The sequence below is a fragment of the Marmota flaviventris genome, chromosome 4 (assembly GCF_047511675.1).
Source record: "Marmota flaviventris isolate mMarFla1 chromosome 4, mMarFla1.hap1, whole genome shotgun sequence".
Lineage (NCBI taxonomy): Eukaryota > Metazoa > Chordata > Mammalia > Rodentia > Sciuridae > Marmota > Marmota flaviventris.
In genome coordinates, this window is record NC_092501.1 from 152,829,859 (window position 1) to 152,852,821 (window position 22,963).

At 40.4% G+C, this 22,963-nt stretch overlaps 1 protein-coding gene across 1 annotated transcript in view; it reads right to left on the reverse strand.

Annotated features, from left to right (window-relative positions):
- Dzip1 (DAZ interacting zinc finger protein 1) overlaps positions 1-21,373 on the reverse strand; it is a 66,096-nt gene extending 44,723 nt beyond the window's left edge. The window contains exons 1-9 of the mRNA XM_071611593.1: positions 21,141-21,373; positions 20,370-20,467; positions 19,801-20,012; positions 18,856-19,111; positions 18,189-18,746; positions 9,528-9,612; positions 6,691-6,815; positions 1,930-2,091; positions 158-295 (exon numbers count right to left, since the gene is read on the reverse strand). Of these exons, the coding sequence (XP_071467694.1) occupies positions 158-295; positions 1,930-2,091; positions 6,691-6,815; positions 9,528-9,612; positions 18,189-18,746; positions 18,856-18,858 (1,071 nt within the window). The 5' untranslated portion in view covers positions 18,859-19,111; positions 19,801-20,012; positions 20,370-20,467; positions 21,141-21,373. The remainder of the gene's footprint in view (positions 1-157; positions 296-1,929; positions 2,092-6,690; positions 6,816-9,527; positions 9,613-18,188; positions 18,747-18,855; positions 19,112-19,800; positions 20,013-20,369; positions 20,468-21,140) is intronic.
- Between the last annotated feature and the right edge of the window lie 1,590 nt (positions 21,374-22,963).

Below are 22,963 nucleotides of genomic sequence, written 5' to 3' on the forward strand. Positions count from 1 at the left end.
AGCACTACTGCACACCTATTGTGATTCAGGCATGTGTTAGGAGGCAAGAAAACAGGTCATCTTCATGGTCACTAAAAGAAACAAACACACTTTCCACAGGTGACAGCTATTGAAAATGACTTCACTGAGAAAAACCAAGGCAGTGAAAAACGCCTACCTGGTTATCGAGAAGCTGCATCACATTTTGGAAATCTTGGGGATGTGGAGAACGGTCTTCTTTAAACTCATGTGCATCTTTTAATGTGCCTATGTTGGACTTAATCTGCATATTAGACTTCTGGATTTCTGACAATTGCTATAAAATAAAATTCAAACCACCAGCACAAATTTCATATAATTAAAAAAAATTTATGTATATTTTTTAGTTATAGGTTAACACACAGTATCTTTATTTATTTTTATGTGGTGCTGAGGATTAAACTCAGTGCCTCGCACATGAGAGGCAAGCGCTTTACCACTGAGCTACAGCCTCAGCCCCACAAATGTCATATATTTTTATAAGACTGAAATAGCAACTAAAATCACGGAACGTGAAGTCATGTTTTAAATCTGTCTGTTCTCCTGGAGGCTCCTTGTGCTTCTCCCATGTCCCCTTCCCTGCAGCTTTAATGTCTTGTTTCTATTGTTTTATGGTCTTTCCAGAACATGAAAAACCTTTCTAATCTTAGACAATGGGCTTTAAAAAATGTAACAGGCACAAAATAGTTGCCAGAAACAGAGGAAGTGGATGCAGATGGTTCTTAAGATAATTCAGTGAAACACTGATACTGTCCAGGAGCCATATCAGTAAATCCAGTAGGGATGCAGTATCTTCTTGCACCCTTTGCTTATACTGTTCCCAAAGTTACCCAGGACAAAAGCCCTCAGAAAACCACAGGAGTCAATATGTTAACTTCAAAAATGAAGGATGAGGAAGCAGACCTCCTATTCCTTAAATGTGGACTGCTCACAGTGTCTTCAGTTCAAAGAAGGGGGAAAGAGTGACTTTTCAGTAGAGAAACCTGCTCTGACAAAAACCTCTTCAGCCAGGTAACTGAGGCCAACACCAATAGTCCTAATTCGTGGAGACAGTATGTACCTTTGATGTGATGTGAACTGGCACTTTTTTTAAACCAAGGTCCTCTCTCCAAAACAAAGCTACAAACCCAGTCTAACCATGAGAAAAACATTTGACAAATTCCAACAGCAGGGCATCCTACATAACTGACCAGTATTCCTTAAAATTGTTAGGGTCATCAAAGACAGGATTGACAAGCTGTCACAAATGAGGAGCCTAAGGAGATAAGACAACTAAATGTAACATGGTATCCTGGACAGGATCTTAGAGCAGAAAAAGGACATTAGATAAAAACGAAAGAGTTCAGAGAGGGACCTTAGTTAGCACTGTTCCAAAAACAACTTCCATCCTTGTTTCTAAAACCTGCTGGCCCCTAGAGGGAGCTCAAGGATCATCCTTCAGCACCCTCCTTCCTTACCCCATTGATGACTAAGATGCAGAGGGCCCAGAAGACTCTAGCAGGAGGACCCTACTTGGCACAGAGGATGAAGGTCCCAGCCTAGCTAGCCCTGTCTATTGTCCATGCTTATGACCTGGGCAGTGTGGACCAGGGCTGTTTCACAGGGTAGGGGATCATTTCGCAGGATCCTGCTTGCTTTAGAGACCCTTTGCTAGACAGGCCTGTGGTGAGGAGGGGGCTATGCAAGGGTTCCTGCTCAGTCTTTCTGGATCAGTTTCCTTCTTTCACACCAGTGATCCATGTCTACCTTTCCTGCCATGACAGGCCTCGAGCTCCTTGGGACTGGAGTAGGGAGGGGAGTTCTGCAGCAAGGCAAGGAAAAGTGACTTCCAGATCCTCTGACCATAATGCCATTCTAATGCTACCTTTCAAGACAACCAATACTGTGAGAAGTTATAGGTTCAGTACTTACATATTCTAATGCTGAATTCTTAGAAGTGAGTTCTTTAAACTCCTTCATAAACATCTCCTTGACTTTTTCCATTTCATCAACTAGTTTCTCTTTTTCTTCTGCTTTCCATCTATCAAATAACTTCAGAAAGTCTTCCTCTTTTGTTTTTTGCATTTCATATTCCTGAAAGTATTAATATAAGGCTTTAAAAGTTCCGATATAAAGTAAACACGCTAAATTTTAAACAAATGGTCAGAGCATCACCTCAAATTTGTTAGCTAGTTTCAGTTATACTTATAATATGCTTCCCATAATGGCAGGTCTGTGTGCAATGATTCTTCCAGACTGCAGCAGCACACAGCATCCCTGTGTCATCACATCCCTTCAAATACCTACAGAGGCCAGAAGCCTCCTGCTTTGCATTCTGCTACAGAATGCAAGAATGTGTAAAATGTCAATGTATTTTAAAAGAATAATTCTATTGAACAGTAGAATAAAACTGATACATCGACACTGTATAAAACTGGGTAGAGTAGCCCCATCTCCCTCCAAAAAAATACACACACACACATACATATACACACACATATTATAAAAAAACATTATATGTGTGTATAGTATGTATATGCATTCATATATATATATATACATATATATGTATATATATATATATATATTTTTTTTTTTCAGATTTATAGGAGCTATATTCAAGGTCTAGTAGTCCATCAGCACTGGATTTCTCAAAAATCTTCATTGATACTTGGCCAACACTATAAGGGACCTAATAGACATACAGAATTCTGCACTCAACAACAGCAGAGTATAGATTCTCAAATACACATGCAACATTCATCAGGAGAGACTGAACATTAGGTCATAAAATGTTTCTCAAATTTAAAAAGGATGAATTCCTGCGAAGAATCTTCTCCAATCACAACAGAATAAAACCAAAAATCAATAACAGAAGGAAAATTAGTAAATATGTGAAATTAAAGAACATATTCCTAAAATAATCAATAAGGCAAAGAAAACTTCACTAGAGAAATTAGAAAATACTTTGAGGTAACTGAAAATTTAAAATACCAAAACATATAGGATGCAGCCAAATCCATGCTCAGAGAATAAAATATAGTTATAAAAGTCTATACTTCAAAAGATCTCAAGTCAACAACCTAATTTTATGCCTTAAGAAATTAGAAAAAGATGAGCAAACTAAATTTAAAACCAACTGAAAGGAAATACTTAATATCAGAACAAAAGATAAACAAAATAAGAACAGAAAAGCAATAGAGAGAATGGATGAAACCAAAAGTTGGTTCTTCAAAAAGATCAACACAATTGGCAAATTTATAGTTAGTATAAGAAATAATTTAGAGAAATTAAAAGGACTATAAGAGAATATGACAAACATACTTGCACACCAACAAACAAACTAGATAAAATGGACACATTCCTAGAAAAATACAAATTAGGGCTGGGAATGTAGCTCAGGGATAGAATATTTGATTAGCATGAATGAGGCCCGGATTCAATTCCCAGTAAGTGGGGAAAGGGAGGAATCACAAACTATCACAAGTGACACAAGAAGAAAAGGAAAATTTCAATAGACTTTGCACAAGTAAAAAGAATGAAACCGTATTCAAAGACCTCCCAAAGGACCCCAGGCTCAGTAGTGCAGGGCTGTGGTTCCAGCTGCTCAGGAGGCTGAGGCAGGAGAATTTTAAGTTCAAGGTCAGCCTCAACAATTTATCGAGGCCCTCTAAGCAACTCAGTACCAACAACAAAAAACAATCTCCCAGGGGAAAGTCCAAAACCAGAAGTCCTCAGTGGTAAATTCTACCAAATATTTAAAAGAAAAAACAAAAAACTAAACCAATGCTACTCAAAGTTTTCAAAAAAAGTAGAAGGGATTATTTCCTAAAACATTCTATCAGGACTATATTTTCCAGAGGCAGACAGAGATACACAAGTCAAGAAAATCACATGGCATAATTTATGAAAATAGATGCAAAAATTCTCAAAAAATACTAGCAATACAAATCCAAGAGCACACTGAAAAGATCATACACCATGACCAAGGGGGCTGTATGCTAGAGAGCAACATTGCTTTGACAGAAGAAAGTCAATCGATGTAACACTACACTAAGGGAAAGAAGGAAACAGCAACACACACAATCATCTAAACAGACACAAAAAGCATTTGATAAAATTCAACACCCTTATATGAAAAGCATTCAGTAAAATAGAAACAGAAAGCAAGTTCTAAAATAATTTAGAGAAATTAAAATGACTATAAGAAAATATGACAAATACAAGAAAAGGCACTTATGAAAAACCCACAGCTAACATTATAATCAATGGTAGAAAACTGAAACCTTTCCTCCCGTGACCAGCAACAAATTAAGGTACTGCTGCATTGCTTTCGTTGCTTTTACCACTATTCAACACTGTACTGGAGATCCTAGTCAGAGCAACTAGGCATGAAAAATAAATAAACTGTGTCCAAATTGGAAAGGAAGAAACAACCCCAAATCTGTTTGCAGATAACAAGATTCTCTATATAGAAAATCACATAGAATATATTTAAAAAGCTATCAGAGTAACAAATTCAGCAAAATTGCAGAGCATAAAGTCAAGAAACAAAATCTTTTTTTTTCTATATACCAGCAATGGAAATTAAGGAAACAATTCTATTTACAATTGCATCCATCTTGATCTTTATCTTTCACCCTGTACAAAAGCCAAACTCAAAGACAGGAATTTGTCCAGAAATTCTGCAACTGCTAGAAGAAAACAGGGTCAACACTCCAACAGGTGCAGGCATCAACTTCCTTTAAGATTTCTAAAGCTCAGGAATCAAGACCAAGAATTAATAATGAAATGGCATCAAATTAAAAAGCTGCACAGCAAAGGAAACATAAGAATATGAAGAGAGAACCTACCGAATGGGAGAAAATCTTTGCCAGCTACTCTTTCGACAGAGTATTAATATCTAGAATATATGAATAAATGACATAAACAGACACTTCTTACAAGAAAAAATACCAATGGCCAACAAATACATGCAAAAATATTTAATGTCTTTGGCCATTCAAGAAATGCAAATCAAAACTACACTGAGAATTCATCTCATTCCAGTTAGAATAGCAATCAAGAACACAAAAAATAATAAATGTTCTTAAAGATGGGGTGGGGGGACCCTTTTGCACTGTTGGTGGGACTATAAATTAGTATAACCACTATGGAGATCAGTATGGAAGTTCCTTAAGACTTGGAACAGAACCACCATTATGACCCAGCTATTACTCTAGTATTTATCCCAAAAAATTAAAGTTAGCATACTATAGTGATATATGCATACCCATGTTTATAGTAGCACAATTCACAATAGCCAAGTTATGAAATCAACATAGGTATCTCTCAACAGATGAATAAATATGGTATATATACACAATGGTGTTTTCCCCAGCCATAAAGAAGGAAATGATATTATGATGGATAGAACTAGAGAACATCATGTTAAGTGAGATAAGCCAGACTCAGAAAGTCAAGGGTCATGCACTTTCTCTCAAATGCAGAATCTTGAGAGAAAAAAGGAAAGAAAAGGGACCTCTGAAAATGGAAGAGAGACCAGTAGAATAGAGAAAAGAGAATTAGGAGGAGAGGGAAAGGGGAAGTTCAAGAGAATGAAATAGACCAATTTATATCTGTGCCTGTACAAATATATCACAATAAATCCTAATGTAATCTATGATTATAATGGACCAATTAAAATTTTAAAAAAATTATTAGGTCGGTAAATTTCATGTTGTGTAAATTCATCATTTTTTTTTTAAATAAGAGAAAGAGAGAACATGTAGAAAACAGTGTTTATCCGTGAAATGACTAGTTGTTTCCCCTAGAAAAGTCATACTTCCTATCATCATGCAGAAAACAAAAACAGTGTATGCTATACTACTTCAACAGTGAAAATAAAAGAAATGCTCTTCTGTGATCTCTCTCTTTCCACTAAGTATACTGAGGCCAATCCTCTGTGGATCAGAGATGACATAGCTGATACCCATAGTGTACCTACTCCAACCCACAGTGGTCAGAACTAATACATCACAGTCCTCTTTCCCCCACAGGAAACCCTGAGTAACTCTGAACAGGACCTTCCATGCACCCACCAGGGCTGACACATGGATGAGAAGAAAGAATGAGAGTTCTGATGCACAAGAGGTACTTGACCCAATGCTGGTGGCTCTGAATATGCAGTCAGAGGGCCATAAGCCAAGTACAGATGCCTCACAGGGAAATTAGGTGTTTCCCTCAGTGCATAGCCAGCAAGAAAGTAGGTATCTCTATTCCACAATTGCAAGAAACCCAAATTCTGCCAACAACCCAAATAAGCAAAAAATAGTGTCTTCCCCTGGCATCCAATAAGAAAGGTGGTCCTGCTGACCCCTTGATTTTTGGCAGTGAGACTTATCAGACTTCCAACTCAAAAAAATGTAACATAAGATAATAAATGTAAGGTTTTTAAGACCAAAAAATTAACTGTATGCTGTGTGAATTTCACCTGATTAAAAAAAAAAAATTTAAATAGAGAACTATATTTCTAGCAATGTGCTTTGGAGTAAGATACTAAAGAGTAGCTTAACAACACAAAATGCAATCACATTTTATTGTGCCCTACAAACTCTCAAATGTCTTGTATTTTTAGTAGAGTCCATGGCACAACTGAATTACATAGAGTTAATTATAATTAGTAGACCATTATTTCAGAATTTTGCAGCCTACCTTAGAGAATCTGATTGCATGAGCGTGCTGAGCAGTCTCTAACTGAGACTTGGTAAGCTGCAGCTGCTCCTTCAACATGTCCACCTCCTTCTGGAGCTTGTCCGTCTGGGCCTTTGTTTTATACTCTGTTGCAATGGAAAATCTTGTTAAAACACCATCTCTTATGAAACTCATCTGAAAACTTACAAGGCACAGTTCTACAGATTCAGCAAAGGACACTGCTCTTACTTGGGATATTATTACTTGTTGCATGCTGTGAGCTCAGTTTTGCTCCTTAGTGTTTATTTGGAGCCCTTCATATGTTTGGACAAAGAGTTACTTTTAGCAGATTCTTTCAGCCACCATACTGAGGCTGGATTATCCTACAGAGACTGTATGAGAGCCCTGTTCATGGAGCAATAAAGCTGACAAGGAATAATCCCAGTCGCTTTGACCCAATGGCACTCTGGGCTCTTCTTTAAGATGCCTGTCTCAATCAGAGAAGGAAAACAAGGGCTTTCCCTGCAAGTGCCACCATGCTGAAATCACTAAGGCCACCATCCTTCTGGCTCCCACCAAACTCTCCTGAAGACCCATCAGTGCTAATACAAGCAGAGGGCTGGCATTCAGAATGCAAACTCAGGCGGCACCCTGTCACTAGGGCAGAAGCGAGAAACTGAAAAGTTGTAAAAAGAAGCAACAAGTGAAGGGAAGAATACTTATGTACATGTACTTACATGAAGATGTACACATGACTGAATGGATATACATGTGTCTGTGAGTGTAGACATGAAAGGTATGGAAACCAAAGTAGAAAGTCAGAATCTCAAAGATGACCTGAAGAGATAATACTCATTTCAGAGGCTGAAATACTCTCTGAAACGAGTATGAGATAGAGTAAGATACTGAAACAGAAAAGAAAGAAGGTCAGTTTCACACTGAAGAATGGTAGGTTAATTAAAATATTTCATCTTTCCCATTTTCTCAATATATTGCTATATTCTAGCAGTGGTCTGTGACTTATAAATGGAATTTTATTTTGTTTCTGCAAAGCTTAGCAATTCCTTAAACAAATCTATTTACCTGTGATGGGCAGGAACAGAAACAGACTGGCCCAAAATGAAGCAGTAACATATCTAGATACTAAAAACACTTAAGATTGTAGTAAGAATTCCTGTGGGTTACTGCAGCAGAATGCTTTAGTCTGCTCATGGAGAAAGAGACCCTACATTTTTTGCTTTTGAGAACACTGAAATAGAAGAAAACTTGGTCCCTTGGTAAGCCACAGAATCCCCTCCTCTCTCTTGCATCTTCATCTCCCAGCACCCAAACACAGTACCTCTCACACCAAATGAAACAAAATCGTCACGCTGCTCCCATATTTTGGTCCAGATTATGCCTCATGTCTCCCTCCCAGCAAATGTTATTGACATCAACGCCTGTGTTCAATAGGACCACTTCGTGATTCTCAGCTCAGCTCACCAAAATTGGGCTTTTGTTTCCACCAATTCAAGGTACCAACAACTATCTTGACAACAATGGTCAATTTTCCATCTGTATCTTACTCTGTGCCTCAAAAACTATTGATACACCTGACCATTGCCTCCTTTATGAAATACTTTTTCCTTCGGTTTCCATAATGCCCAAAGATGTTATTTCTCACACTCCACCTGCCCTTCCTTCTGGTGGGCTGGCTTGGGTCTTTTGATCTCTATCTAGGTGACATGAGCCAGCCAAGCTTTCCTTCAGTGAATCCCAGAGTCCTACCTCCAGTCTGGGTCTTTCTCTTCCTGGACACACAGATCTTCAGAACACCATCTGCATGTCTACTGCCTGTGTGATGGAAACATACCCATGGCCAACACAAACTTTCTAGTCTCTTCCTCTGCACTCAAACCACTTCCTACCTCCAGCACTCCATCACAGTAAACATCACCGCCGCTTACTCAAACATGAGGACAAAAAACCAGGATCATCTTTGCGTCTTCTCTTGCTCTCATGCTGAGTCACATTTCTATAGGTTCTGTGTCCAAACATATCCTTTATATTTTTATCTCTTCCTCTGCCCTGTGACATCTGGTTCAGGTTATCATCTTCTCTCACCTGGGCAGCTGTGCACTCCTCTTTTCTGCCCCACTGTTGCTCCTACAAACTATCTTCTATCCATAGATAGAAGAGTGCTTTAAGGTACAAATGAGATCACGATCCTTCCCTACTTAAAATCCTCCAGTGGCTTCCCACTACACTTCTAAAGACATCCATATTCCAGACAAGCCCTTGCCAGCCTCCCGAGGTCTGGCCTCTGCCCCTCTGGGTTTGCCACATGCTGCTACCTTACTCATTCCTCCAGCCTCCTTTCTGTCCCTCAAACATGCTGTCTTGCCTGCCCTCCTGCCCCTTACGATCAAAATGTTTCCTACACCTGGGATACTCTTCTCTGATTCTCACCAGGCTGGAACCTGTTCATCATTCTGATCCCTGATGGATATGGCCTCCTCAGCAAGGCCTTTGCTGACCACCTGGCCACCCTCTCTCCCATGTGCCTGTTTTATTACCCTCTTCTCACTTGTCATCACTTGAAAATAATTTCCTCTTTTATTTGTTTGATTCTTCAGTCCCTCCTTTAGAACATAGACTCAAGAGGGCAGGACTCCTCTGTTGGGCTTCTGGTCATATTCTTAGCACCTAGAGTACTGCACGCACATGGCAGGGGCTCAATATTTGCTTACTGAATCAACGAAGATAATGAATCTTTCTTTTAAAAGGATCAAGAACCACATTGGACCATGTCTCACTGAGGGAAAAAAAGGGGGGAAGAGCAGAAAGAAAACAGCTGTGAGACAGCACTCACTCCTTACCAAGGTGAGAATCATCAGGGTGGCGGCGTTGAATGTGGCTTTGTAGATAAGCTTGGTTCATAAAGGCCTTCTCACAGAAATGGCACTGAAAAGGAGAAAGCACAAATCCATGTATCAGAATCCAGTCTTTTCACCTAATTGCAAATTCAGACCCAAAGCACTACCTTTTGGGGGTTTTTCTCCCCAAAACACACCATCCTGGCAAGTACACTAAAAGCATGATTAAAAAAACAAATGTAAAACTACTGCATCCTTCCCAAACTCAACTAGTGACGACTATCTCTTGACAGTTAAAATAGTTCTTCTGAGGTTTCTGGAACTCCTGACACAGTTCCCATTAGCATGGTGGTTTCTACCCTGTCACTCCTAAATTGTTCATTACACGCCAGCCATGTGGCTTCTTTCTGTCCCTCTAGCATGCCAACCTCAGAGCCTTGGAACCTGCTTGACACTCAAGACATCATTCATTGAGCATCCTCTACCCTGGGGGCAATCATACCCTGAACAAGGCCTTCCCTGAAGATCCTCCTGCCAATCTCTGTCACATTACACTGTCTTGTTTTCACAACTGTACATCTCACCAGTTAATATTTTCACATTTATTTCATTATTGCTTGTTTCCTTTTCAGTCCCTCTAGGTTCTAAAAAGTAGCTTCCCAGACTAAGTCTTTCCTATTCATGGCTTTATCCTCTGAGTACAGCATTAACATATCATTGAACAACGTCTGGAAATGTTTGATCTAAAAAATGAATTTTTCTAAGGGGGAAAAAGTCAATTCTACCAAAAATTTCTATTCTTCTACTTTTACACTGATTTGAATTTTAGGCAAAAATTCAGCTTGTTTCATTTATATTCCCATTCCTGGATCACTCTGAAGTGAATTATGAAATTCACAAATTTCATTTGCGAATATTTCAGAATATGTCTTTAAAAGATGTGGGCTTTCTTTTAATCATAATACCATAATTCTAATATCTTAATAGAAATCATAATATCATTACTCCACCTTTCAACATATGAAAATGAAGGACTTAATAAATATCCAACATTATTTTATCTTTCCCCTAAATTTCACATTTTGTCCAAGAAAAAAATTTTGGTTTGTTTTGAAATAGGATACAAATAAGGTCCATCTCCTGCAATTGTTGTTATGGTTCTTGAATGTCTTCTAGTCTATAGGCTCCCCTCTCTCTCTCCTTTTTTCATTGCTATCCTTTTGCTAAAGCAATCAAACACTGGTCCTGCAGATTCTCTCCCTCTGGACTGAGCTGTTTTCCTCCCTGTTGGGTCATGTAACATGTTCTTCTATTTGCTAGGCCACCTTACTCTTAATTAGTCTAGTTGTATCAGACTTCAGATTTTGGCTTAAAACACTAGCATTCTGGCATATATCTCAGCATTGTTGAGAACCTTTAAAGCATCTTTTCAGACTTCTCTGTTCATGTTAAGTGCTCTGGTTCACCCACAGGACTTGAGGGACTGCCCACATTGACTCTGATGTAAATACTGGCTCTAGGCCTGTACACTGCACTAGAGAAAGGTAAAGAGGAGGAAGCCATGCCTCCCCCACTCTCCTAGCCCAATCCAGCATGCAAGCCAAAAGGTGTCCTAACAGTACAGCAGTCTTTCCAACCCCCCAGTTCCCTTAGGCAACAGAAAACCAGGACATGGAATATTCCATCTTCAAGCTGTAATGCTGCTCCATCTGCAAACACAGAAGATTTCAGAAGGATTGCCAAACATAGATAAGATGAAAAAAATGGGGTAATAATATTGGGGAGGAGGCTAACACACTACCCAATCAAAAGGAGTAGGGGTGAAGGAGAAGAAAGGAGGTATGGGGAGGGAAGGGGGATAGGAAAGAGAACCAAGAAAAAACATGGAATGCAAAGGTAACTGGTGGGGGAGGGCTATAAATCCCAGGAGCAACAAAGATATTCTTCACAATTTCTTCATTCCCTTCACAGAACACAAAACACAAGGGAAGCATGCATACTATAAAAATAAGATATTTGATAAAATAGAATAAGTTGAAAAAAGAAAGATAAAAACAGACAAAAAGCAAAATCAGAACTAAGACATCATCATAGAACAAATTTTTTTTAAAAAGCAATAGGACATTGTTGAAATGGAGTCACTAACTGAAGGAAATGCTGAGTTCAATAAATCAGTAATCATGGAGAATGCAGATCAAAGGACAGAGACTAAACCAATCAGTCAGAAGCTAACTTCTGACAAAAGAACTGACAAAGTCAATACAACACTGATAATTGATCTTCCAGAAATAGAGGACCCACAAATGAAACAAAATTCAAAGACTGAATACAAGAGAATTTCCCTGAAATAAAATAAAGGCTGTAATTTGCAGACAGATGCTCAGTACTAAGACATACCTTACTACACTACTAGGCTTTGACAGAAAGAAGGAATTTCTTAGGTAGAAAAAGCAAATCAGCCCCAAGAAGGAAAAGCGGAGGCCCATTCATTTTTTCACAGCTACATCTACTGCCAGGAGACAAAAGAACCATATCTACAAAGTTCAGAGGGAAAATGTGACCTAAGAATATTCACCCAATCAATATATCTTTCAAATTTGGAAGAATTGAGAGAATTCAGCATTCATAGGCTCTATTGGTAAGAAAAATCATTTGGACAATCCAATCCACAAAGAAAGGGATCAAACTAAAGAACTCAAGAATGGAGGTGTTGAGGTATGGGTAAGAGCATAAATACAGAACCCATTAAAAGAAAAAAAAAAAAAAAACAGTAAGAAAGTACAGTTGAGTGAGAAAATGGTAATGTTACAACTTGGAAAGTGTGACTCAAAACCAGGAAAGAGGCACCAACCTCCAGTGTAACTATTTGGAGATGTACCCTTTAAGGAAATGATTAAGGTTAAATAAGGACATAGGGTGGGTAGAACCTTGGTGTGATAGGATTGGTGGGGTCTCCATCTCCACACACGGAGAAAAGGCTGTGTGAGCCCACAATGAGAAGGGGACCATATACAAACCAGGAAGAGAGGTATTACCAGAAATGAACCCTACTAACACCTTGATTTGATCTTGGGCATCCAGCCTCCCAAAATTCATGAAAATACATTTTTGTGGTTTAAGTCACCAAATCTCAGGTAATTTTTAAAAATATTATTTGTTAGTTATAGATGGACATAATACCTTTTTTTTTTTTTAAATTAAGTTATTTCTATGTGGTGCTGAGAATCAAATCCAGTGCCTCACATGTGCTAGCCAAGTGCTCTACAACTTAGTGACACCCCCAGCCCTATGTAGTATTTTGTTATAGAAGACCTAGCAGAATAATTCAGGTATGATATAATTTATATATGATATCATTTACATAAAGTTTTCAAGTTTAAAAGCATTCTCTTGTGAATATATGTATGTTCACAAAAATATTTTGAATTAAAAAACATAAAGGAGGAAAGATTCAGACAAGCAGAGATTTCCTCTGGGAATGCATGTAGGGAAAATTATTTATTTCTAAAATCTTAAACAAAACCTTACCCTTTCCCAAAGAGTGGATGGAAATATAGCAAAATACCAGCATGAGTTAAATATAAAAGGTAGATATGGTGCCTGTTATATGAGTCTATGGCAGTTTTTTGTCTTTTTATAATCCCATTATTAGTTTTTTTAAATTTTTTTTTTTTTAGTTGTAGTTGGACACAATACCTTTATTTATTTTTATGTGGCGCTGAGGATAGAACGCAGCACCTTGCACATGCGAGGCGAGCTCTCTACCTCTGAGCCCTAGCCCCATTATTAGTTTTTATTTGAAAAAGAATGTTTTATTTTGTTTTTTAAACTCTCTACATTTGGGTATTCACTGTAGAATTGTTTCAGTTTTTCTGAATGTTTAAAGTTTTTTTTAAATAAAATGTTGAAAAAAGACCGTACACATTGCTACTATTAACACCCTTACACCTTTAAGCCACATACAACATACACACCCAGAAAAATAAAACCTTCAAAAAGTAGGCATCCTTTATTTTTTCCAATCTTTACTACCCGATTCTTGTGATTTCTTGAAGCAAAGGGAAATGGAGACAAAGATGAGCCATATGAGAACGAGATCACAACTTCTGTGAAATTGATAACATAGTTTGCCTCATGCTTTTGTCAGGACAGAGTTCAGGCTTTGGATTTTCTGCCTAAGGGGAGGGAAAAAAAGAAAACTGGCAGTCGTGATTTCTCACATATTATAAAAACTCAATTCTGGCCATGTGTTTTGCACGACAACATTTTTTTTCAACAACCCCAGGTTTTAACTAAAACCTGTATGCCAGGCCCTGTGTCACCCAATCCCCATGAACAATTGTTTTGAGGTTCGACAGCTGTTTCCATTCCCCAGACTAGAAACTGAGGGACAAAGAAGTTAAGCAACTTGTCAAGGTCTAGTACTTGCAAGTAGAGATGGATCTGAACCCACTTAGACCCCAGAAAGCGTCCTAATCATCGTCTATGAAGGCAGGAGGCGGCAGGTGCACAGGACCCAGCAGGAACACAGGAGCCAATTCTGGGATTCCGGGTAGCCTGACCTGGAAGAGCAACAGCACACTTCCGGGTTCACGTTAGAGCGGTTCACGTGCCAGGATACGTGAAACAGGCCACACAATGGAATCCGTCCACCAGTAAAACACAATTCACACCCTCTCTTTCATCTTTCTAATGGCTGATGGCCGCCTAACTTATGGAATATTTTACAGTCTAAAAGTAAGTACTTGGGCCTTCAACAAATCTGTCTGGGGTTTAGGATGTACAGTGATACAGTGTTTGCCTAGCACATCCATGGTCCTGTAACGATCCCCAGGACCTAAAAAAAAAAAAAAGCTATATCTGCACCTACGGTTCTTCTTAGTTCCAGGGGATGCAGAGTCCGTGCATGGACAGACCCATTCACTCAGGTTTTCCCGAAGAATATTCTCTGTGCGACAGTCCCCTGACACCAGGCATCAGAAAGGTATGGTCTGTTTCCTAACAAGGGAAGATGCCTCACTCCATAACCTCTGGAATCGGAATCTTTAAGGTAGCACTGGCAGCTAAGTCCGAGATCATGGGGAGAGAGTAGGGTGAATTGGAAACTACAAGGCTACCAAACCACAGCTTCCCAAAAAGCTAAATACTACACAGACCAAACCCAAAAGGTCTGCAGGCCAAATATGACCTATGAGATGACAGTCTGCAACAGCAGCTTTAAAGGTTATCATTTCTATGCTCAAAAATGATTTAAATATATTTATATATATTTAAAATGTTTGCTCTCACCGAATTTCCAAGGCTGTCCCTACCATGGGAGTTAGTTCCTATCACTAACTCCAAGTTAGTGATAGCTGATGCCCACATTCCAGATAACAGCAGTATAAATGGTTCCTGATTATGGTGCCCAATACATGCCAACTTCTTCATACCATTACCATAATACCCTGCTGAGAGTGGTTGGGGAGTGAACCAGGATCTATCAGCCCCCAAAGCTAAGGCTATTTAATCTACTAGGACTGAAATTAAAATTAGAAATTTAATAATAGATTGTTTCTTACAATGAAGAAGCAGGAGGTCAAGGAGTCCTATTTATTACACTTAGAAGTAATTAGGGTCCCCTTCAGGGACAAAGGCAAAAAGGAATGCTACATATCCTGGAATCAAATTTCCCCATTAACAAAACAATTATAATTTCTTTTGTAAATGATTTAAATTTTTATCCTCTAAAACGTTTTGAATTTTCCTAAAAAGACAGTTATGTGTGTATGTGATATGTGTATGTGTGTATTTATATACATATATGCATATATGAATTTGATACAGATAAATTATATAAGCTTCTATTTGGAAGGAGTCTCCCTCAAAAAAAAAAAGTAACAATGAATTAAAATTGAGGAGCTATGTACTATTCATAGATAGAAATCTGATACTCATTCCTTAACAACACCAAGATTAGAATATGTTCAATACCATTAGTTTAAGAATGTAGTTTAGGGCTCGCCTGGCATGCATGAGGCACTGGGTTCGATCCTCAGCACCACATAAAAGTAAAATAAAGATATTTTTAAAAATGTAGTTTATTATGTAAAAAACACATAAATGTCTTTTTAAAAAAATCCCACCCAATAGGTGGGTATGGTGGGCCACACCTGTAATCCCAGCTACTCAGGTGGCTGCACAAGAGGATCACAAATACAAGGCCAGCTTAGGCAACTTAGAATTTAGCCTAAAAATAAAGAGAAGTATGTCTCCAAAAAAAAAAAAAAATCTAAAAAAAAATGGCTGAATATATAGCTCAGTGGCAGAATGCCACTGGGTTCAATCCCCAGTACTGTAAAAAAAAAAAAAAAAAAAAAAAATTCTCTTCAAAATGATTAAAAAATGAAAAACATGTTATGTAAAGAAATTAACATGAGAATTAATTTTACCAATTTTTTTTTTTAAGGTTTCTCTAAGATAATAGCTGGGAATAGTAGATAAAAGAACCAATATTTCCACCTGTGCCTACCCAGAGATAGACCCTATTACATCCTTCTCTTACTTAATTTCCAAGGCAACCACTTTATCCATGAAGAAATCAAAGCTCAGATACATTAAGTTGCAATATTATCAATTTCCATTTTAATTCACATACCTTTTATTATAAATTGTATGCTTTTTTTTACTCCCCAACACTCATCTCAACTCCATGGGGTTGTATAATTGGAATCAGGGACACAAGCTCACTGACAGATTCCAAAATCTCCTTCTGTTGCTGTGACATGGAGAGCAATCAGCAAAAAGTCTTTGAATCTTAGTTCTGTTGCAGTCCACTGGCAAGCACCATACTTGCATTTTTAAATCTGAAGAACTAACTTGATAAGTCAGTGTACACACTGGTCTTTACACATGGCTGTCTGACTTCTCCAGTTGTTGGGAGGTCTCTATTAAATACAATTCATGCATGGGGATACAGCTCAGTGGTAGAGTGCTTTGCCTACCTCACAGGAGACCCTAGCTTCAACCCTCAGCACCACAAAATTTAAAATAAAACTATATAAATACAAATTCATAATTGCATAGTAGTCAAATTACTAAGCAATATAGGTGACTTTCCCTAATTTTATTACCAAATATTCCTACCTTAAGAACCTGGAGTTACAATGATTATATCACGGAGACCACAGCCAGCTTATGTGACCGTCATTCTGAGTCCTCTAACACCCCATCCTGCATCACCATTTCCTGTAGTACCTGCTCTGTAGCTTCTGCCTTCTTTGCCCCCACTATTCATTAAGCTCTTAAAAGAGGTCTGAGGATTCAAAGAAACCACACACACAGTTTAGTAAGAGGAAGCCAAAAAGAGAGTGCCATCCACACATCAGATGTCCCTCATGCTCTACATGCTTCATTTCATGCAATTCAAAGTCCCCAGTTTCCAGATCAGGAGAATGAGGTTTAGAAGGTAAATGACTTGATACATACCTGTGCAATACTAACCACACCATCTTCTCTGCCCTACACCCAACATTCACACCTGTTTCAGCTCCACTGTTCCTAAACCCACTGAAGACTTCTAAAGCATATTTAGCCAAAATCACCAGACAGTAGGTATGAAATCAATCTTATCAATGTGTACTTTGATATGTTCATCTAACACCACACTTCCTTCAATTAACACAGATTAAGCATCCCTAATCCAAAAATCTGAAATGCTCCAAATCTGAAAGTTTTGTATGTGGACATGACCCTACAAGTAGAAAATTCCACACCAGACTCCATGTGACAGGTTGCAATCAAAATGAAGGCACACTAAAAATACTGTAATGATTTTCAGACTACACATATAAAGTATCTAGGAAAGAATTAAATTTGTTTTTAGACTTGAGTCCCATCTCAAGATATCTCAGAATGTATATGTAAATATTCTAGAATCAAAAAACAAAACAAAACTGGAGTCTTTTAAGCATTTCAGAGAAGTGATATTCAACCTGTACAATGATTTCTGGTAACTCAAAATGGCAATATTTACCACCCTGGGCTCAATATCTAACCATTAATTGTTGGAGATTAAGACTAAAAGAATGTAAATGTTTGATTATTTAAATACTGTGAATTATGTCAGTGAATTTTCTTGTTCTGAAAAATTTAGGAGTCTACAACTCACCATGAAAACAGCTCAAAAGTAATAATATAGCGGGAGATAGGAGGAAATATAGCAAATGTGGCATATGTTAATAATTGGTGACTCTGAGTGAAGGGTATATCAAAGTTCTTTGTATTATTCTGTCAGTTTGAGAATAGTTCAAAAAATTTTTAATAAGAAAAAAATTTATAAGTGGCCCATATTCCAGACCATTTGGGGACTGACCTCAACAGCAATTTGTACATGGTTGATTTTTCTTGACATGATAGGAGGAAATAGGTTCAACAACCAGCATTTAGACGACTTCAATAAAGCACTGCAGATGCTGGTTATTTAATTATTAATTCCCTGTCCAGCTGCAGAAGGTAATGAACCATGTTCTCTATTGGTTTAAATGCCTGCTTTTTGCTTAAGTGTGCTGTCTTCTGAGTTATGGTACAAATTTTAAAAAGGAAGAATGATTCCATAGGAAAAAGCTCTTAAATGGGGACTGGGTTGTTTAAGGTTATGACTGTGACCACGGTACAGCTTCCCACCTGGTAATAGCTGGCTTTGGCCTCGATCATCAGCTGCTGAGTAGAGATCATCTTCTTCCTGCGTTTACACTCCTCCTTGAGAAGCTTGATCTCCCCTGCCTGCTTGGTGAGCAGCTGCTTGCTGTGCTCACAGTCACCCAGGCTCTGGTGCAGCCTTTCCTCCAGGCTGTGCAACTGCGAGGTGAGGAACTCCTGCGAGTGCATCAGGTACTCGATGGTGAGCTGCGCCAGGCGGATGAGCTTCAGCAGCACTGGGTCCACCCCCGACTGGCAGTGTGGGCATTTCTCGTCCTCCAGTTTGCAGAAGGTTATGTTCATGATGTTCTCCTGCAGCGTTAGCACGTCCACGGCCCCTGCCACCTTGTCCACGTCAATGGCGCTCAGCCGGCGCCAATCCACGCTCTCCAGTCGCGGCCGGAACTGGAAGAAGGGCAGGGGGCCTGATGCCGCACTGGGGGGCACACAGGCCATGGAGGCCGCGCCTGCTGCTGCAGAGGCAGAGGCGTCGGGCCCCTCGAGGCCGCTAGCCAGAGGGTAGTAGACGTGCTTCTGGAAGGGCTGCGGAGGAAGAGACAGTGCATCAGAGGCAGAAGTGGGGGGCAGGAGGACTGGGGAGGTCCCCGCCCCAACCCGGCATCCCAGGACACTCAGGCTTCCCGCCTCTTACCATGCTTGCGAGCCAGTCCGCTGCCTAGGCTTTAATCATAGGAGCGATTCAGCTTCGTCTACCAGCCCCAAGCCGCTTCCGGGCCGCCGCCGCCACACCCCTGGGAAGCCGGAGAAGGCCAGGTCCCTGGTGGCAGCGGCGGCGGCGGCAGCGGAGGCCAAGGTCTGGGCGTCCAGGACGTTGCTATGGCAGCGCCCCGCCGGACCCAGAGCAAAGGGCGCGCCGGCCAGCGCGCGGTCAGCGTGCGCCTAGCGCCCTGCGGGACCAAAAAAAAAAACCTCGTGGATGAGTCTGGGTGGACAACACTGGTCCACCAGAGAGGGCCTTCCTAGCAGCCCGCTCCCCAGGGCACCACCATCCCTGGTCTTGGGGGGCTGGACACTCAATGTCCTTAAAACAGGAGTGGGGAGCCACATCCCAGGAACTTTTAGTCCTAGCTGCCATCCTCTGGTTATCCATCCACTACTGTCCTAGCTTATGCTTTGAAATTAGAAGTATCTATTCATCCTCATCTTTTACGCACAACCTCCAAGACAGGTAGCAACAAAACAGTGTAAAATTAAATAGAGGAAAAAGGGCAAGAGGAAAATCTAGGGTAGTAGAAATATTCTACATTTTGATTGTGGCTGATTACAAGAGAATATACATTCATCAAAATTTATGGAATGGAATGCTTAAAATTAAGGTTGTATTTTATGTATTATACTACAATAAAATTGTTTAAATTAAAATTTCTTATATCCAAGATACATTTTAAAGGAATTTTTCTTCTCTTATGGGTTGGCAGCCTAAACATAACATTTTGAGAAAGGTACAAACCAAAGAACTCCCCAGGTTTGTCTTCTGAAAAAGATGCACTGCCAAAATGCTGAAGGGAAAAAACAGATGGTGGGGTACTTCAGCCATCAAGTTTCCCTCCAATTTTTACAAGGCCATCGTATTTACCTTATAAACTTGTGTGGGGGTTGCATTATTTTCTGGAGAGACTAAAATATTTCTAGTAGCAACTTATAGACTTCAGGCCTCTCATTTTAGGAGTCTTCTGGGGGCTTCCAGTGGTTACCACAGAGATCAAGGAGCTGAGGAAAAGCCAGACATTCCTCAATCCACCGGGGAGTCCCTGCTTGGACCAACCACCAGGAAAATTCTTTTCTTTCCTAACAGCCAAATACGTGAACAGAAGAAAGGAAAATACAATTCAGAGTAACTGAAAGCAAAGTTATAATATCAAATATTTTTAGCACAAAATATTGTGAACTAGAAATAAACCCACAGGAAAGCAACCAGGAAACAAAGCATGCGTTTCGTATAAACCACACAGCCAGATAGTTTCTAATAGGTTTTTGGGAAAAAATAACTATCAACAACTCACTGCAGCCTAGCATAAGAGTCTTAAAGATATAGATAGGTTTCACAATTTTGATTCTTCCTTTTACTTGCTGTCTAATTTAGAATAAATCTGTCAGCCTTAGACCTCAGTTTCCCCATCTGTTGAAGGGCATCAGGATACCGACCTGGCAGGTCTGTGGACTGAGGGCTCCATCCACTGGGCTGCAGGATCAGCGGGAACAAGGGCTGGGGTCTCTCTTGCTCACTGATGTATCCCCAACACCTAGCGCATGATTGGCACGGAGAGGGCGTTCAGAATTTGGATTCGTGAATAAAGAATTATGAATCAGGCGCTCAGTTAAGGAGATGTCAGCTCCTGGACTCATGTCCCTATTTTTTCTGCCTTGTGTTAGAGGGATCAACCCTTGTTCTGGATCAAGGGCCTCGGGGCAGAACGTGGAAGCGGTCCACGCGCCGCCGCTGCGGTCCTGGAGAGAAGGGGAGCAGGCCCGAGGCACCCATCTCTGTTCGCTGCCACCACTCCAATCTAGGGCATTTGCGGTTCGCCACCCTTGCCCCTTTGGTCAAAGCTCTGTCACAAGATGGCCGGAACAGGAAAGAAGGGGGATTGCTTTCCTGTTCCCTCCGTCTCCCGACCCTCCGGCAGGGCCCCAGCAGAGCCCCTAGACCTGCACCGCGTCTTGCTTCCCGGCGCATCGCACCGCGGGCCTGCTGAACCCGCAAAGACAAAGAGGGATGCCGGGTCCAGTGGGGCCTTGGCACCTTCTTAGAAAGCAAGTGGGATGGGGGATGCGGCAGCCACGTCACCGCGATCCGCAGTGGCGCGGAACGTTGCCGGAGAGGCGGGAGGAGGGCCGGGTCTCAAACGCTCCAAGATGCCCTTGTCCAAGGCGGGCCCCCTCGGGCGCCTAGGAGCATCCCTGGCCTCGGCTTACCCCAGCTGCGCGCTCCTGGGCGGGTACCGGGCGCTGCAGGCTGACGGAGAGTCTCAGGGGACCCAGATCCCAGCGGCTCTGCTGGCTCAGGCGGAGCTCGTGGAGGCCGAGGAGCAGGCGGGCGGACTCCTTCTTCCAGGGTGCAAGATGAAGCGTGTCTCGTCTGGGCAAGTTGTGGCGAGGCCGGTCGCCTGGCGCCGCTCAGGGCCTTCCAGACTCCAGGCCACTGGCGCCTCAGAATTCCCCACCCCCCTCCCGCCCCCAACCCCTCAGAGATCTCCTCGGGCCTCTTCCTCGGCTGCCCGGCCTCTCTGGCTGTTGGGCGGGACTGTGCGCATCTAGACCGCAGCGCTAAAAAGCGCTCCTCCAATCCGGGAGCTGGAGCAGACACGTGGTGCTGGGGCGCGCTCTGTTGCTGACTTGAGGTTTTATCCCCGGGAAGGCTTTTCAAAAAGAAACCAGATTCACTCCTACCCTATGTTAGACGAGCCCAGCTAGTTAATTTCCCAAGGGCTTATGTGAATCTTTATCCGAAAAGAGATGCATTTTAACCACATAAGTCTGCCGATGATAAGGACCTTGAAGAGGCTGTATGCAGCCCTGCATTTGAATGATGTAGAAAATGAGACTGGGGTGCTAGAGCACTCCAGGATTTAAATCCAGATTGGTTTCCGCATGTCTTGCAGCTCTGCCCACTTTAGGAGAGATTCCTGCATTTCTCTTGGTAGAAAGTTTTGAGAAATTTGAATTGGTCTTTTGCAAAATCAGTGTCTAGAATAGGAAACAAAAAAAGTTCTTTTAGAAAGGAGTAGCTGCAAATTTTTTTACTGGATATTATGTAAAGATGACTTCCCTTGTGCTGCTTTCTTTCTGACTGAATCAATCATACCATGCACAAGTCTTAAAATATAGGTAATGATAAGTATGCATGTTGAGTTCCTTGATTTAATTGAAATCATCACAAGGCCTGGGACAGCTGTGATGGAATTTTATATTTGTCTAATTTTAAAATGCTTTGAATTTGAAAGAAGATTTAAGATTCCAATCAAAATAATCTAAGTACTATGGGTAAAGTTTTTTAGGTAGAAATTTCAGGCAATTTGAGGCAGGTAGTACCACTGCTTTGCAAAATTTATAACCTATAGTAGTGTGTGTGTGTGTGTGTGAGAGAGAGAGAGAGAGATGGTTGCTTTACTAATATTATTTGATAAAGTAACCCTTGTGTTACATGGATCCCCCATTTCCCACTGTCCATATATTATCCCACAGATGTAGAGTCACGATAAATAAGATGAAGCAATTAACTTTGGTGCCATACATTCTTGATTTTTTTTGCTAATTATTAAGCTTTTAAAAGATGGATATCTTTTTCTCTCAGACTATGAGAACCTCAAGTGATCTAGAATATTGAAGATAATAAGTAAATCCTCAAAGATGTATTTGGTTTTTATGACAGATACTTCCAAAATTTTGTTGTGATTGTTCCCCACACCTGTTTCCTTTGCATTTTTTCTTTAAAAAGAAAATCATGTTCCTATAGTTTTAGAGCTGTTTCCACAGGGAGAAAAATTAGGTGGCTATATTCAATATACATCATAACTTGGCACCTGAATGTGAGAGCCACATACTAAGACTGGTAGGGCAGGACAGTGTTGTAAAGGTGCCATATCAGTCTTTGACCTGCCTGTGTCTACACATCTTTGCCAGGTAAACTTATTTTTTTTCAAGCCACTTATTTGAGTGTTCTATTTTATACACAAAATCAAATTTTAGCTAGAGCAGTGGCCCACACATGTAATCCCAGTGGCTCAGGAGGCTGAGGA